This window comes from Aspergillus foveolatus (genome assembly GCF_047715535.1).
Source record: "Aspergillus foveolatus strain CBS 279.81 unplaced genomic scaffold BDW70scaffold_46, whole genome shotgun sequence".
NCBI lineage: Eukaryota > Fungi > Ascomycota > Eurotiomycetes > Eurotiales > Aspergillaceae > Aspergillus > Aspergillus foveolatus.
Genome location: NW_027396110.1, coordinates 36,365 through 53,139, shown reverse-complemented (window position 1 = coordinate 53,139; position 16,775 = coordinate 36,365). Strand labels below are relative to the sequence as shown.

Below are 16,775 nucleotides of genomic sequence, written 5' to 3'. Positions count from 1 at the left end.
TTAGCCGTTTTTCAACTACGAGGTGCCGTGGTCTAGTGGTATGACGTCACGTTGTGGCCGTGCCAGCCCCGGTTCGATTCCGGGCGGCGCCAAACTTTTTTTCCTCTTTGACTTCGCATATTGAAAAAGTAAGCTTTTTTATTTGACTTCCCTACTCTTTCGAATGTTGCAGACTTTGATTTTATATAGCTCGCGGGCTCATGTCAATTGGTCCGTTTTCACTCACATGCGTTCGGAACTGGAAGGCTGTCCACACAATGCCACTGCATACCGCGATGGTATGCATATTCTAAGACGTAATAACTATTATTCATCTCCTGTTAATTGCCCAGCTTTCAGAGGACGATTCTCTTGAATCTGATCGAGGAGGTCAGAGATTGCACCCTGACAAGCTTTGGTTTAAGGGTTAAGCGGTCACGCTTGACTGCAACCGTTAACGCTGACAGCAAGGCATGAGCATGACTGAGGCCGAGGCTGACTGCCTCACAGATATACCCTGTTGCGATCTGTAGTGGCTAAAGCACCTACGCATGTGGCCAGCAAGGATCCGCAGTTCCTCAGCTCATAGATTAGAGACAACTTGCCCTTGCGGTGTTCAGTAACATGCTACTGAAAACGAAGCCAGCCAAATAACCACGTTCTAGTGGTATTACATTGGCTATTATACTCATGGGGAATGGTTTTTACTGCCGATATGGCAGAGACATTGTCTTGAATGCATTTATCTTTCTAAACGGCCCGGGTGGGTGGGTTGAAGATCAGCAACCAAGGGCACGGTTCAAGCGAAGATAATCGGATAAAGCCTGGCTAAGAGGTAAAACGACGACGGCGGCGAAAAGAGGAGATAATATAAAAGGCCATATTGAGAAATGAATTGATGTACTGGCTCCACAATGTGTTTTGCTAGAAGGTATAGTTGTGTCATAAGAATTTGACCTGCTGACAAGAAATTGGCATGTTCAATCAATGGTTGCAAATTAGACGCGTGGAACTAGCTTTTCCTATGCTAGTATGGGTAAATATGAGATATGAACGACAATACCTTTTCAGACTCTTCAATATGTAATGCCTAGAAGGATGACACACTTAGGATGTTTGCAGTGAGAGAGCAAGGACGTGAGTATAAGCATAACCTTATTTTGCACGGAGAAAGAAAGTAAAATGCCAGCCTGGGTAATCTATAATGTAAACATACAGGTGGACGCATGGAACATCAATATTTGACCGATACTTTGAGCTCTAGCCCATGGAATCGCCCATGGAGTCGCCCAACCCAGTTACAGGCTTCCCCGTCTTGGAAACGCAACACCGTCAACAGCCGCATGATCGGTGAACCAACTAACTTTCTCACCTCCACCCTGGTTGACCAGCGCAGACGGAAGGCTCCTCCCTTCCTCTGCATCGAAGATTTGCTTAAGAATATCCTTCTTTCCTCCACCAGTGGCGACGAAGGCGATGCTCACAGCATGCGTGACGACGGGCAATGTGAGCGTGATGCGCTTTGGTGGCGGCTTCGGAGAGTCACTGATAGCAGACACCCACGCGTCCTTTTCCCGCAGTAATTCATGTCCAGGGAAAAGACTGCAAGTGTGGCCATCTGGTCCGCAACCGAGAAGAATGAGGTCGAAAACCGGCAGCTTAACGCTGTCCTTGGCCGCAAAAGAACGCATCAGCTCTTCCTGGTACAAATCCGCCAACTCCTGAGGGTCGCCATTGACATGCTTCTCATCGATCGTGTGCACATTGGGAGAGCCCAGTTCCGAAGGGATCTTGCTAAGCAGTTCGTCCTTCAGAAGACGGTAGTTGCTGTCCTCGTGGTCGAGAGGGACAGCGCGCTCGTCCGCGAAGAAGATTTCCCACTTGGAAAATTGAGCAGTATCCTCTGGAGTACCATCCCCGGGAGCGAGGAGAGCTTTCGCGAGAACAGTAGGGAGAGAGCCACCGGATACTGCGACGCGGAAAGTGTTGTGACGGCTCAAAGCCGCGTTTTGATTGCGGAGGACATAGGGCCGTAATTGCTTGGCCAGGGCATCGGTATCTTGAAAGCTGAAAAGGTTCGGAGCTGGACCGGGCATGATGGGATGGCGATGAACTGACGTATACTTGTTAGATGGTAAAGGAAGGATGGAAGAGAATAAGTAGATAGAGAAAAGTTGAGAGATGGGTGAGGTCACTGAGGGGTGGTCTCGGTCAGAGCTAAGGTGGGGTGGCGGGGCAGGAAGGACTGATCCATATTGTTCCATATATACCCGTCGTTGCCCGGAATGAGGCCGTCGGCTCGGGGTCGGGACCTCCTCCGATGTAACTATGATGATGGCCAACGTGCTAGGTATTAGTTCCTTCTAGAAAGCAGAGCAGGGAATATGGTTGCGCTATTGCCGCTGGTGCTGATAAGGAGTAAGGGCAAAAAATTTCCGGCAAAAAAGATTGGCGCCGCCCGGAATCGAACCGGGGCTGGCACGGCCACAACGTGACGTCATACCACTAGACCACGGCACCTTTTTTGCTGACATAATTATTTTCTTATTTGTATCTTATAATTGTTCTTTAGCTTTTTCGAGCTAACCTAGACATGTTTTAGCTCTGAGCATCAGGGAGAATTCCCCGCAGGAACCATTCTGCTCCCAAATAATCGATCCATTCAGAGGTTTGAGATCAGGGTCGTTCCTTTCTTCTAGAAATCGTACACTCAGACTGGAGCTTTGAATCTGAATTTGATTGCCTACAGTGTCGCGTGCCTCCTTGCAGCAGTACCAAGTGCCAAGCTTCGATTGTTGTTGTCAGCTGTGACCGCAGCTTTGATCTGATCTCCAAAATCAGCTACTGAGCGCCTGGAGTTACTTCCTACTTCTCCATCTCCTTTCCCCTTTCCAACCTGCAGCCAAAACTGTGATCTCGACATGCCAATCCCCACGCGTTCGGTTTCCACCCGAGAGACTCGGAAGCAGGTGAGATCAGTTGAACCCCAGAGCCCTCCAACTTCCGCCTCACATCTAAAAAGCCTGCCGCAAATGTAGGGCGCACGGTTTCAAACCTGAAGCCCTCCGCCACCTCACAATTGACTGATGAGGCTCCGTCCAAGACCGAACCCACGAAAATCGCTTCCTCCAACCTAACGCGTCGCCAAAGCCTCGTCCGTCCGAGTCAGCTGCGAATTCCATCATCTGCGAAGCCCACCATTCTTCCAACAAGTACAAGGACTGTCGGACGGATTCCGACATCCCCTGTTAAGCGCAATGAGACCGTTAGACAGCGAAATGGAGAACCGGTTGCGCCGAAGAAGACAGACATGCCCCCTCCCGCGCGGCCGGTACGTTCATCCTCTCTGAGGCAGCCGACACGCTCAAGCACTGTAACATCGACGGCACCGCGTGGACATGCTAGACATCAGAGTCAGATAGTCACGCCGTCTTCCAAAAATCTTGCTATGCCGTCGACAGCAACATCTACAGCGTCTAGAACACGGAATCAGTTCTCTACGTATCAGCAGCAGTTTTCCCCAAAGAAGGCACAGGAACCAACGGTTTCGACACCCGACAACGGCCCTGACCAGGTCTCATCCCTAATACCTTCATCCTGGCCAGAGGTAGCGGCGCTACAGACCGAACTTCTTCAGCTTAGTCTTCTACACCAGTCCATGCAGCAACGCAATGACCAATGGGAACGAGACGCGCAGGCGCACCTAAGGGAGAAATATAACTCCGTAGCCGGTGACTACAAGGCTATTTTGAACGAGGAGAAAGAGTCGCAGAGGAAACTTAATGGACAGGCGTTGCATTCCTGGTTTAAGAACTCGGGCGAGCACAACGGGCAGCAGAGATTTGCAGAACATGTTCGGCTTCTATCCCAAGTCGCCGACGAGGTGTATGGTCTTAGCGACAGTCATGGACGGTACACAATGGCCATTATAGAGTTCGAGGAATGGCTGCAAACAGTCGAGAAAATTCAAGAAGCCCGGGCAAATGTAGGACAAGAGGGCGAAAACTTCATTGACCCCATTCGGCGCGAGTGGAGGGAAGAAACCAACGCGTTGATAATGAAGCTAGAGCTGGCGTCGAGGCAATTGCAAAGTCTTGATATTCTAGGACACGAAGATGTGGAAGCGCTCAATCGTTCTGCTTTGATTCGAATGGCCAAAGGTCTTGGTGATCTGGTCAGTCAGATGGTCGAAGAACTGAATGTCATCCGCAAAATTGAAGCCGACTGTGTGAAATCTGAAAGGACTCGGGTTAGTCAGATGGCCCAACAACTGGTTGAGATGCGACCGATCGAGGAACCAGCGATGCCGAGAACTGGACTTTGGACACGACCCGCGCTCAAATCATGAGAGACCGGTCCAACCAACCAATGCCATCCATAAACCCGCCCCCCCCATCCTTCGCGGAGTGTATGATAGTCGTGTCCTTATCGGTTAGAACCAGGGGACAGAACCTGTTTTTACTGTTCTTTCAGTTCTTCATGGTACCACCACGAAAATGCGCCCTCAGTTGCATTTAAAGCAGGCGCGCGGTCGACCAGAGTTCTGTCCAAAAGGACCAGGCGACAAAACCGGTTTTTGCAGAACATCTACCATTCTGGGTATTTGCCATGTTCATCAATCGCGGGTGGTAGTAGATGAACTGCCGAACTGCACACGAGGTGACGGTCGCAACGTTCTATTATAAACCCTGCAATGCACTGCTGATTGAGTCGTTCTGTCTGCACCTCGACCTACTCGGTTGAAACCTTTTGTGAATCTCGAGAGACGCGGGCCTCACATGCCCTCAGCTATGCGAAGCTGTAAAGATTCGCCAGAGACATGCTGTTGTTTGGTTAACATCTCGATTGGACTTGGTTTATAGCTCTGGGTCTCCGTAGATAGAATAATGATCAGAAATTTGATCATAAATATTGATTACCCATCAATTGAATAAAAGATGACTTGGAATGCAGTGGAGGGAGTATATGCCAACGTCGAATCCGAAAATTGGTCTGGACTAAATGGTGGGGCCCTTCGGCAGCTCCAGAATCCAGCCTCGATTACAGTTTCCGCGTAAAGCAGGTTTTCTCTTTTCCGAACTGCGTCACTAACTCATTACAGGTTGGGGAAGAACAAAAGAAAAGCCGACCACCTGTTCTACAGAGTACCTAATATCGCTCATTAGACTCGCTGCTGTGTCTCTTCTGCCCCCAGCTCATTACTAGACTACTATACCGCTGCTACCCCTCCCTCCGAACATGGAGGGTGGGAGATTCCGTCCAGACCGCGATGGAACTGTCTAGAACCCTGGATTGGACATGGAAGCAGCTCTGCCAGTCTGCCACCACACGGCGACAAGTGTGACATCACCGGCCATGATGATGATGCTGGACTATTGGGGATCGTGACTCTGGGATAATATGGAGGGCGCATATCTGCAGAGCGCCTCCCTACCCAGATAGTACCCACAGAGCAGTCTGTACTACGAGCTTCAGCTCTCTGTCCAGCGCCATAGTGTGCACGAACTGCTCCGCGTAGGGTCAAGCACAAGACCAAGGCCAGTGAGAGTGAGAGAAGAGAGTGTGAGGCCACACAAAATTCTGGGCCGGTGGATCACTGGATCTCCATTCAACAGTGCTCCCAGTCGCTCTCCAGTCGCGCTTTCTCGTTTTGGATCTTGCCTCGCCCTCCCGATCGGTCGTTCCTTTTGCTTTTCGTGCAAGCGGTGTTGCTCCCACCCAGTCCCAGTTTCAGACTCAGTCCCAGTCCAGTCCCAGTCCCAGTGCCAGCGCCTCCAGCCAAGGAAATCATCAGAGGGACTACTACTGTGACCTACCGTGACCTACCGTGACCTGCCGTGACCTACCCCTGATCTCATTAGTCCTCTGCGTCTCCCTTCCCCGCTACACCACCACTTGATTCAGTTAGAGACGGCCACATTATTCTTGATATCCGTTGCGCGCCTTCTTGTCTCTTTCCCTGTCACTGCTATTTTTATCGCCTGGGATTCTTGATCAAGATTCTTCGCTCTTGGATGTCTCCGTAGCCGTGCCGTCTCGTCCCTCAAGCCTTCGCCTACCTGGCGTCACTCTGGCGGATCGGTGGTCGTAAGATGACCCAATCCTGAACACTCAAGCAAGGCAGTCTCTCTCCACGGACCACGACCGACGTCGATCCAAAAATAATGTCGAGGTCTCTGTACGACCGCATCTGGCTTCGGGAGGCCGGAGGAGGCACGACGACGGCCAATATTCGCGGCATCTACGGTTCAAAGGAATGGGTCAACGATCTAGACATTGTCAATGAGTTGGGGGGCCATACCGGCTGTGTGAATGCGTTGAGGTATGTGCGCGACCCTCGCCCGTCCCACTTTTCGGTATCTCTCTGTCGGCGCTTCTTAATCATTCCCAGCGGCTGGGAAACTGATGATTTGCAGCTGGTCGCGATCTGGTCGCCTTCTCGCGTCGGGCTCGGACGACTTTCACTTGAATATATACTCGTACCAGCCAGACTCGTCCACTGCACCATTTGCACTAAACACCAGCGTCTTCACCGGTCACACGGGGAATATCTTCTCTGTCGCATTTATGCCGCACTCAAATGACCAGACTCTTGTGACTGCTGCTGGTGATAGCCAGGTACGAGTTTTTGATATTGAGTATTCCAGCGGCCGGAGTGGCTCGCAGGGAGTACCGCCAGCGTTCGCCAATCAAGCAAGAAACCCGCATTTGAACCGGATTTTCGGCAATACGCGATATCTTGGTGTAGGCAACACTAATGCCCGCATTTATCGAAGCCATGCGGACCGCGTCAAGCGCATCGTGACGGAGTCGTCTCCATATCTCTTCCTGACCTGCTCTGAGGACGGTGAAGTTCGCCAGTGGGATCTGCGCCTGCCTTCCTCTGCGTACCCCAAGCCGCGGGGCGGCCTTCTGTACATGACGCAGCGCGTAGGAGAAGGGCACGATGACTCGAATGTTCCCCCATCTCTGATCTCGTACAAGCGGCACAGGATCGATCTGAACACCATATCATGCTCTCCGAGCCAGCCGCATTACATTGCTTTGGGCGGGGCCCACCTGCATTGCTTCCTCCATGACAGACGTATGTTAGGTCGAGACATGGCCGCTGAACGGGGTGATCCCGGTACATCCCCTGGCATAGGAAGCAGCCATGATGAGGAGCTAATGGGCCAGGCGACGCGGTGTGTCAGAAGGTTTGCGCCGAACGGCAAGACACGGACCAAGTCACGGTATAAAGGCCATATCACAGCGTGTAAAATCAGTAATGCCAATCCCAATGAGATGATTGTGAGCTGGTCTGGCGACCACATTTACAGTTTCGACTTGGTCCGAAGTCCCGACGCACTAAGCACCCAGGAGCAACGGTCATCCGTGCAAGGTCAATCTAGCTCACGTAAAAGACGGAGCTCCAAGGACAGAAAGCGTAAGCGCCAACCTAGGACCTCGCAGTCCTCCCAGTCCAGCGGCGGTAGACGAAGGTCGGCCCGCCGAAGTGAAGAGACTCACGGCGAAGGGGAGTTAGCAGTTCGAGTCCGGTATGGCAATGGCGAAACAGAGGACATACCGTTTCCTTCCTTGTTACACGAGGGTTCCACCGCGTCCGCCGTGGCTTCGGCGGAGGCAATGGAACGGGCGAGGTACTCCGTGCTCAATGAGGCTCAAAGGAAAAGTCTGAGAATTGCCAAGGGCCTTGTCAAGCTCAGGAAGGCTCTCTTCTCCCTCGAAGCCTCGGCCCGTGAGCATGCTAATATGGCAACTCCGTTCTCTGTCGTGGCCTTCCACGACTCCTTCTCTTCCGCATTGATGCTAGCACTGACCTTCTTACCTCAGATGGAAGAGATCATGAGGACCTGGGGATACCCCCTCAATCCCACCCCTGAAGTCGTGCGCGTGCAGCAGACGCTGCGACGTAACAGGGAGTCAGCTTACAGGTTTGTGCAGGCCGCCGGCACACTTGCGCGGGCTCTAGGTGGGGACGTGCAGGATTATGGAGTAGACGACGATGTTCTCGAGAGATTCCAGCAGATCGGACCTGCGCCGGGGGAGGATAACGTCATTGGACGCAGGGAGCAATTCGGGTACGACTTCTTGAAGGCGCTGATACTGTTCGCCGAGGGAGGCCGCAGTGCTGTCGTCTCCGGCTTCAAGCGCAGCGCTGCCCATGGCCGGAACCGAGACCGGTTCCCTATACCTGCGTTCGCGACCGATGGTGCTCTGGAGGCAGTACTTATTCCGTACTTGCATGACCTTGCGGATGAAAGTCCCGTGGTAAATGTTGATAGTTCCAGGTTCGAGCATGACGAGACCCGTATACTTTTCCCCAGCCAGAAAGCAGCGGTGGATGCTTTTGAAAACGCCTTGAGAAGCGCGATTCCAAATGACGCTGCGAGCGAGACTGAAGCCGGGGAAGGCTGTACCAATGGGGCAGACGGGACGAATAGGCTGGCTGGATCTGATTCTAGTGCCACTGATCCAGCTACGTCAACAACAAACTTCTGGCTCCTTTCGGTTGGTCGTGGGATTCTGATGGACGCGGGGACCGGTGTGAACTTTGAGTTTGTCAACCGCTCATTCGGTGGTCTCAATGCTACTGTCGAGGATGATTCGGATGAGGAGATAGTGGTAGAAAGATCGCAGGATGACACGGAGGCGAACGTTGAAGAAGAGGCTATTCAGGATATTAGCCTGGCCATCAACCAAGGTTCTCGTCAGCAGAGCCATCGTGCCAGATCGGATGAGATACTGGAATCCCAGACACCCATGACCACCGATAGGGGAAGTGAAATGGAGAACTTTGGGATTGCCGTTGCCTCCAGCTCCTCGGATGAGCATGAAGAAAATGATGATGATGATGACGACGACGACGACGACGACGACGACGACGAAGACATGGACGACAGTTCAGAATCAGATGCTGCAGAACGCCTGTTCCGGAGTTACGGCTTCGAAAGAAGCGGACGTGAGGACGTGGAGAGCCATGTTCCGTGCTCATCGCACACAAGGGTCTATCGCGGACACTGCAACGTCAAAACAGTCAAGGACGCGAATTTCTTCGGGTTAAACGACGAGTATGTGGTGAGCGGGAGCGATTCAGGTCACTTATTCATCTGGGAGCGAGACACCTGCAAGCTAGTGAATATCCTAAAAGGGGATGATGAAGTGGTCAATGTCGTGCAAGGTACGTTGTCAGCATAGAATGAGCCTCAATGAGACTGGGCATGTCTAATGTTGTGCGCAGGACATCCTTACGAGCCTACCATCGCGGCTTCGGGAATCGACGACACCATCAAAATTTTTTCGCCGGACCAGCGTGCTCAGGAGGACGCCCGCAACGGCATCAATATCCTAGACCCCAATAACCCGGCTAACACGCTGGGGGCAGGCTATGGCGGACTGAAGAGCGCCAAATGTATGCACGATAGCTACCGGATCATGAGCGAGAACGACGTCCAGCGACAAGGGGGAATGAGCGATGCGTTTCTGACTGTATGTCCCACTTTCCTACCCACGAAGTCTAGACGGGTCTAGACCTGGACACTAGCTAACTTGAAGCCTAAACAGAGACACATGCTTGCCCAATTCGCGGCTACTGTGCGCCAGCAACAGGGCGGGTTCGTTCCTGGCGAACATCCGAGGATTGTGCTCGATGAGAACTGCAGTGTAAGTGTCCCCCCTTCTCTTTTTTCCCCTTCCCCCGCGGCATTCCTGCCGTTTAAATCAGTGAACAAGGCAGGGTTTATTGACGGATACCTATCGGCGTAGGTGATGTGAGGGAGACATCCGACGTATCTAATCAGAGTCAGGTCAACGTAGAAGGGAAACGGATGCGAGAAATCATCACGATCTGTTCTGCCCTGCCCTCTTCCCTGGTTCACTCTAATCTTTCGAATTCAGTTAGCTATCTTTCAATTTTCTCTATTTCAGAAAAAGGCTAGACTTCTTTTTTAAATCTCAATTTTTTTTTTCCTGTTCCTAAAATAAAAATCGAGATTCCGAATTCTTGAGGGCCCTGGGTCGTCTCCAGTCTAATAAGAGAGCCCGAGACTCGCTATTTGCTTTAGTAGGAGAGCGATCTTCAGCCACGACGTCAGCGGCTTGGGGATCGGAGGGGCGTCGGATGCTGTATCCACGACCTTTTCACTGCGTCTATCCTATCAGTTTAGACTGCTCGATCTCGGCGCATTTGTCTCTTTCGGGTACCTATGAGCGTTAGGATGCTGATGCCATGTTGACGTCGACAGCTTAACCGCTTGACAGCTGGACAGCATCGTTCCTGACCCGCTATTAGCCTACCCGTGCTGCCTGAAATAGACTACAAACAGAATAGTAATCCAGCCCTTTCGGAAATCGGAATTTCTCCTGGGTGGCGGTTTGTAGTTAACCGTGCAACCTGGTTGGTGAACTGGATCGGTCGATGGACTAGCCCTAACTGCTCCCTGGCTGCTCTATGGAAGAACCCTGAACCAATCGAACAAATTTCATTTTATGCAGATACCACTCGTGATCCCAGTGGAGTGCAATTAGTTTTAAGTGCTATTATTCTCTCTAGATGCATATCTTTTCTGAAATCATGTACTCCGTAGAAGAATAGAAGATGGCATTCGGGTGGAACAGGTGGTCGTATGCATATTTCTGAGTCAGCGCGATTATGCAGTAGTACGGAGATTACAGTTTCTGATTGGTGGGAAGAATGCCGAGAGAAGGCCGGTGGGCTTGAAGATATTTCGATTTGGGCACTTACAGAGTAATTTTTGGAATTGGAAAGTGTGTTTGATGGACTAGCCAATCCAGATTATTTTCAATCGTCAACCTCGGAACTCTGTATACGCCCTACAGTAAATCGACAAGCTTATCCAGCTTCTTGACCTGTACTTGCGGCACAGCAATTCCGCATCTACACCAATATTTAGGGACTCGCCACTGCAACTGAAAATTTATAGATCGCGGGGCAGAGGGGAAATACCTATCATCTCCACCAAGTTTACCCCAGCACAGGGCCAGAAAAGTAAGGGAAGAGAAGGGGAGAAGAGTGATAGAGAGAAAAAGCAAAAAAAAAAAGATCTCGGTTTGGCTTGAGATTCTCTCTGCTAGGCGTCTTATCTATAGATAGACTTCTATGTCAGTCGACATGGAAATCGACACGGAAAGGCTCCTCCAAGACCGTGCTGCTGCAACAACCGAGCTCTATGCAGACCCGCACAACCCCTCTCGCCATCTAAGGCGCGCTAGGATCCATGAGCGCCTGGGATTTCCTGATCTTTCCTCGGCAGATGCATATCGTGCTCTGTCGTTGCTGGACTCGGTTGTTGACCCGGATGGATGTGAGTTTCATGCTAGAAAGAGGGTGACGCCGGTATCGGCACCGGCACCGGCCAAGGTACCAGAGGAAGATGAGCAGGCGGAGGAGGATGAAGATGAAGATGATGACGACGGATTCGAACCCGTCACGGAAGAGGAATACAGATCCATGATCGGTGATGCCTATTGTCTGCTCGTCAGCGGTCTCAAGCAATGCGGGTGTCTGCGTGATGCGTACGAGTTCGCTCACCGTGGGCGTGTCGTGCTGAATGAGTTGACGACTGATGGGAACGAGATTGAGGGGTTGCAAGTGCTGAAACAGGATCTCACTAATCTGACTCTGGAGATCGGACGGGAGAGCAGGATGTTGAACGGGGCTGGGAAAGGCCTCGGGCTCGCTGACGACTGCGGGATGTTCAATGACGAGTCCAGATTCGACCCTAGCAAACTCAAGGCGCAGGGCTTCGCCCGTCGAATCCTCTATCCCTGGAACGAGCACGAGCCAGATCGTAAGTCACCGGAGACGCTGCGCCTCCTAAACGAGCGACTCAAGGACATTGCGCCCAAGTGCGAAGTGCGAGCCGTTGCGTTGCCTGTTCTCCATGAAACTACCACCCCCAACAAGAACAAGGAGAAAGAAGACGGGAGAGAACAAGAAGAGGAAGAAGAGGAAGGGGTCTCCATCCAACTCGGCCTCTTCGCCAAAGAAGATCTCGCCCCCGGTGAAACGATCCTTCAGGAATCCTCTCTATTGACAGCTACGAACCGTCTCCACGACGACACCTGCGACGCCTGCAACGGCCCCCTTCCGCCATTATCCTCTGAGAACCCACCCGTCGCGTGCGCCGAATGCTACGACATCATCTTTTGCTCGCAGACCTGCCATGATCAAGCGCAGATAACCTACCACGGTGCCGTCTGCGGTCTCATGGAGAACCTCGAGTCTATCGGGAAGGACATTCCAGATCCCAAGGATAAAGCAGACTACCTCTACCTGCTTCTACTTGGCCGCGCTCTGGCCATGGCTCAAACTCAGGATGTGAACCCGCTGGACTTGGATGAGGTCAAGTACATCTGGGGCGACTTTGTACCCTACGTCACATCCGAGCTTGTCTCATCCCCATCCACCAAACAGCTAGAACTCAAGTCAGACTCTGTTGAAGAGCAGACTAGACGACATAGACAGAAGCTGGAAACACTCCCCTTTAGCTTCCACCTCTCCATTTTGCAGCCTATGCGTATTGTTGAGGAAATGGGACTGGATCCGTACGCTACGCTACACCGCTACGACACGTGGATTTTGAATACGCTTTATGCCAAATTCAGGGGCACGGCATCGGGCCGCCTCTCGACGTGGGATGGCGGGCCCGAGACGTGCGCGGTACATCCACTTTGGTGTCTTGCCAATCATAGCTGTGATCCGAATGTTAGATGGGAATGGGGCGGAGAGATTGCGTTTGTGGTTCGAAGGGATGAGGAGAGGGTTGTTTGGAAGAGACAGGGTGAGGAGAGGGAGAAGGCGAAGGGGGGGATTCGGAAGGATGAGGAGATCCTGAATCATTACTGTGATGTGGAGTTGAGTGTTAAGGAGAGGAGGGAGTGGGCGGCTGGCGCTTTGGGTGGGGTGTGCTTGTGTAAGAGGTGCGTGTGGGAAGCCGGGGAGGGCATCTAGAGGTTTGACGGTCGAGTTACAGTGTAGTAGAATAGAATATGAGATAGGATTTGCACTTCAGTAGTATCTGGTACGAGTAAGTGCGAAGGTTCTAAAATACATCGTTTAACAACTAGAAAACCCCAATTCCCGGAACCATTACCGATTGCATGCACGTTTAATATTGAGATCGTAGACTACCGACGAGGCGGTGTTGAAGGAGATCGCGGGCGCCGACGGGGTGGGGGAGACGGAGATCGCGATGGGCTGGAGTTCCGTCGGCGCTGGTTTCTACCATAGCGAGGGCTAGGCGATCGAGAAACAGAATAATTTCTGGCCCGACGGCCGGGCGGTGGGCGTCGCGGCGAGCGGGATCCAGAAATGCTCCTCTTGGCCCGTCCAGGAGGCGACATCGACTCTGACGAGTAGCGTCTACGAGCAGGTGCTCGGCGGGGTGGCGGGGAGACAGACCGGGAGAGTGACCGGGAGGGTGACCTGGAGTAGCTACGGGCTCTTCCGCCTCGTCGAGGTGGGGTTAGGGAGCGAGAGACACTGCGGCTCAAACTACGGCGTGGAGGCGGGGATCGAGAGTCCGTACGTCCACGGCGAGTTCGACGGGGTGGGCTGCGGCTGCGAGGTGGAGACCGACTGTATGAGACTGAGCGGCGGCGGCGGCTTCGCGGCGCGGGTGATCTAGAGCGCGAGGCGGTATAAGAGCTTCGGGTGTAGCTTCGGCGGGATGAGCCGGACACAGATCGCGAATAGGACCTTCCTCTGCTGATTGAACGTCGCCTGCTGCGGCTGCGAGAAGGAGAGCGAGAGTAGGATGGGGAGCGAGAGTATGAGTAAGAGCTCGAACGAGAACGGGATGAGTAGGATGAGCGGGAGCTGACAGATGGCGACCGCGCAGGTGGCAGAGCAGGAACTTCGGGCTTGGGCATATTTTTCAAGAACTCGCGCAGTTCCTCTGTTAAGACACCAAAACCGATGCTGGTGAAGTAGTTGATTGAGAAACGGGTGTTGCGTGGGTTGTCCGTCGGGAACAGACCCTCAAAGCTTGGGCGCAGAAGCTCGTCTGTCATTCGTTCTCGCAACTTTGGAAGACCAAGATGTTCCGCAAGGTCTTGGAAAAGGATCTTGATAAAGATACGGCTGCTCGACGTTGTTTCTTCTTCGTTCAAGTGGATGACTGAGAGAACATGCCAGCCAAGTGCATCTGTACTCAGCATATGGCCGAAGAAACGAGCGATATTGCGCAGCCGATTGGTCTCATATCGATGTATCGTGTCATAATATTTGGCGAATGCGTTTTCAAACAGGTCTGACCAGAGGCGATTGATTTTCGCGAATCGTTCACCAATAAGACCATAGAACTTGGAGTACGTCCGCTCTTGAGAGCAACATTCGATGATCATAGAAGGAAGTTCAGGTTCCAGGCCCGCTGGCAACGAGATTTTCATCAACTTGTGACAACATTCTTCAAAGTCAATACTGGACATGATAGTCAAGTAAATCGTTCGGCGCAGATTCACAAGGTCCGTATTGCTTTGGTCTTTGATGTCCATCTGTCGTTCTTCTTCGGACTCCTCGTCTGAGCTCTCGTCATCCTCGCCGCTCTCGTCTTCGTCATCACTGCCTTCTCCAAGAATCTCTGCCTTCAGCTTCTTGTAGGCCTCCTCATGCTCCTCCCACTGAGGGTCGTACTTAAAGACGTTCAGACTGTCCTGAGTTTCAATCTCGTCGTCCAGCCCAATCCGATGGGTGATTTGATCCTCCTCTTCCACCAAGTCAAGTTCCTCCTTGATGGCGGGATTATCCTTATATCGATCTTTGCGCACCTGGAAAAGTACTTCAATCATATACTGCACGCGCTTGTCGATATCGGCCTCGTGTAGGATGTTCCTGAATTGGTCAAATACGGCCAAGGCAATTGGGCCGCTCATTTCCTCCAGATGCTGGCCAACCTCTCGCGTCAGCCCCACGGCAATCTCAACGCTGTCATCGGTGGGCTTGTGAAGCAGAAGAAGCAGAATCTGGGCCGCAAGCATTTCGTGCACGACTTGTTGGTTACACAAATGGGCGATGAATGTCGTTGATGATATGCAGACCGCCTTATCGTTTCTCTTGAAAGCTTTCCGGAACTGGATAATCAACCTATTCAAGAGGAGTTCTCCGACCTGCGGCAGCTTGGTGTTGACAATTGCCGCCATGGCAGCGTAGATGGGCGTGAACGGCAAACTTGCCGCCTGGGCTTTCATGATACTCCGGCAAAACAAACCACGTCCCCGGACCAAGTTCTCGCCAAATAGTTCTGGAACGATATACTTGATATTCGACACGTTGACTTTATTGATGAGACCGTTTATCGACTTCTTCAAAGCCTCCCAAGCCATCCGTTGGTACTCTTTACTGGTCTTATCCGTGATCTGCGCTTGTAGGGCCCGGAGTCGCGCTGGAGGAATGTATGTACCTCCGGAGCGCATGTTGAGGAGCTTTTCATATTCTGCCTTGGCCGCGGCCTGCTTCTCCTCCTCCGTCAGAGGCTTCCGCGCAGCTTCCTGCTGCTCATATTGGCGGACTCGTTCCGCCAACTGACGTTCACGCTCAATTGCACGCTCCGGGTCAATGCGTGGCACGTCGCGGTCAGCGTCTGCCGAGTCGCCAGGAGGCGAGCGACGCCGATTCGGTGAGGGCGAACGAGAGGGCGGCGATCGCTTTCGTGAACCGGAGGGTTGAGGGGAGTAGGAAGCGCCTGGGGGAGGCGTGGGTACTCGCACAGCGGACTGTAGAACGACAGAGTCCGACATTTTCCGCGCCTCGATGAAAATCAGTTCCGACCCAGGACCTCGAGCTGTCGAACTGGTCGAGCTGGATGGAGGTCAGAGAACATGAGGCGGCAAAGAGTCTTAGCGCGGTGACCCACGTGATCACTCAGGAGCCAGGCTGGCCGAGTCTCCTGCGAGTATACAACAAACATCCCAACGACGTCTTGTCTGTATCTGGTCTCCATTCCTTGTCACTATGGTAAGAGATCGCCCCACTATTGACTACTCATGAGAATGTAAAAAGCAACTGTTGACCCTACGCCAGCTGGGCCACCTTGTGGGATCCGCCATGCTTTTGGCCGCTACTGCGATCTTCCTCTACTACACGGCGTGGACACTTCTCATGGTACGTGATGGATGCTCATTACTTTGCTAGACGAATAGCTAACATTATGACAGCCGTTTGTCGACCCCGGCCACCCTCTCCATGCCTTCTTCCCCCCTCGCGTTTGGGCCATCCGCATCCCCGTGTTCCTTACCCTTTTGGGCTCCGCTGTCGTTGGCACATTTATCGGAATAGTCATGATCAATAGCAACAAGAAGAAGGCAGCAAAGGCCAAGGCGGCCGCTGCAAAGAAGAAGACTTAAGGAGAACAGCTGAAGGAGATATGGGTGCGTATAGGAGAACTTTTCGGCCACGGGGTGTGCTTTTATATCTAGATACCTGTAACTATAGTTTCCTATTTCCTCTTATAATTTCGATTTGACCAGGCAACATGTCCCTGAGTTGAGCGGATTAAGCTGATCTTAATCACTGAGTAGTCCTTATCGATTCTCTTCCTAGAGGACTTGACCAAAGGATTTGGTAGATAAAAAGAGACAAAAGCAGACCTATGATATTAGACGCCACATTGCTGACTGTTCTTGAAACAAGACGATCAAAGATTTGGTCTGACCAAGCGTCATAATGCATTTGACCATGGCACTGACCTGGCAAGCTGATGATATACAACCTCGTGATCGAAGTCACGGGTTCTTGTTGGTTGTTCAGTTGCGGCTGGAACCGGTCGCCATTGATG

The 16,775-nt window shown here is 52.2% G+C and overlaps 5 protein-coding genes and 2 non-coding genes across 7 annotated transcripts; 4 read left to right on the top strand and 3 right to left on the bottom strand.

The window, feature by feature from the left end:
• Positions 1-21: 21 nt before the first annotated feature.
• Positions 22-92, top strand: BDW70DRAFT_t143. The gene has a single exon. It is a non-coding gene; the product is annotated as a tRNA-His (tRNA).
• A 799-nt stretch (positions 93-891) lies between these two features.
• BDW70DRAFT_140876 (6-phosphogluconolactonase) lies at positions 892-2,361 on the bottom strand. The gene has a single exon (XM_073737691.1). The coding sequence runs from the start codon at positions 2,241-2,243 to the stop codon at positions 1,278-1,280; it is 966 nt and encodes a 321-aa protein (XP_073593630.1). The 5' UTR covers positions 2,244-2,361; the 3' UTR covers positions 892-1,277.
• Positions 2,362-2,428: 67 nt separating this feature from the next.
• BDW70DRAFT_t139 lies at positions 2,429-2,499 on the bottom strand. The gene has a single exon. It is a non-coding gene; the product is annotated as a tRNA-His (tRNA).
• Positions 2,500-2,576: 77 nt separating this feature from the next.
• BDW70DRAFT_140867 (uncharacterized protein) lies at positions 2,577-4,950 on the top strand. The gene is made up of 2 exons (XM_073737690.1): positions 2,577-2,948; positions 3,002-4,950. Exons 1-2 carry the CDS (start codon positions 2,901-2,903, stop codon positions 4,325-4,327), a joined length of 1,374 nt encoding a protein of 457 aa, XP_073593629.1. The 5' UTR covers positions 2,577-2,900; the 3' UTR covers positions 4,328-4,950.
• Positions 4,951-6,143: 1,193 nt separating this feature from the next.
• On the top strand, positions 6,144-12,952 carry BDW70DRAFT_152122 (uncharacterized protein; the record flags this gene model as incomplete). Its single annotated transcript, XM_073739395.1, has 7 exons — positions 6,144-6,301; positions 6,396-8,247; positions 8,278-9,160; positions 9,221-9,468; positions 9,544-9,642; positions 11,093-12,426; positions 12,463-12,952. 7 exons carry the CDS (start codon positions 6,144-6,146, stop codon positions 12,950-12,952), a joined length of 5,064 nt encoding a protein of 1,687 aa, XP_073593628.1.
• Positions 12,953-12,993: 41 nt separating this feature from the next.
• Positions 12,994-15,918, bottom strand: BDW70DRAFT_140849 (uncharacterized protein). The gene has a single exon (XM_073737689.1). The coding sequence runs from the start codon at positions 15,736-15,738 to the stop codon at positions 13,129-13,131; it is 2,610 nt and encodes an 869-aa protein (XP_073593627.1). The 5' UTR covers positions 15,739-15,918; the 3' UTR covers positions 12,994-13,128.
• On the top strand, positions 15,919-16,496 carry BDW70DRAFT_140848 (dolichol phosphate-mannose biosynthesis regulatory protein). Its single transcript, XM_073737688.1, has 3 exons — positions 15,919-15,955; positions 16,022-16,102; positions 16,156-16,496. Exons 1-3 carry the CDS (start codon positions 15,953-15,955, stop codon positions 16,342-16,344), a joined length of 273 nt encoding a protein of 90 aa, XP_073593626.1. The 5' UTR covers positions 15,919-15,952; the 3' UTR covers positions 16,345-16,496.
• Positions 16,497-16,775: the final 279 nt, after the last annotated feature.

Coding starts and splice junctions, on each gene's coding strand:
- BDW70DRAFT_140876 (XM_073737691.1), bottom strand. CDS start 2,243: ATGGAACAATATGGATCAGTCCTTCCTGCCCCGCCACCCCACCTTAGC.
- BDW70DRAFT_140867 (XM_073737690.1), top strand. CDS start 2,901: ATGCCAATCCCCACGCGTTCGGTTTCCACCCGAGAGACTCGGAAGCAG. Junction 2,949..3,001: donor CCCGAGAGACTCGGAAGCAG/GTGAGATCAGTT, acceptor ACATCTAAAAAG/CCTGCCGCAAATGTAGGGCG.
- BDW70DRAFT_140849 (XM_073737689.1), bottom strand. CDS start 15,738: ATGTCGGACTCTGTCGTTCTACAGTCCGCTGTGCGAGTACCCACGCCT.
- BDW70DRAFT_140848 (XM_073737688.1), top strand. Junction 16,103..16,155: donor CGGCGTGGACACTTCTCATG/GTACGTGATGGA, acceptor ACATTATGACAG/CCGTTTGTCGACCCCGGCCA.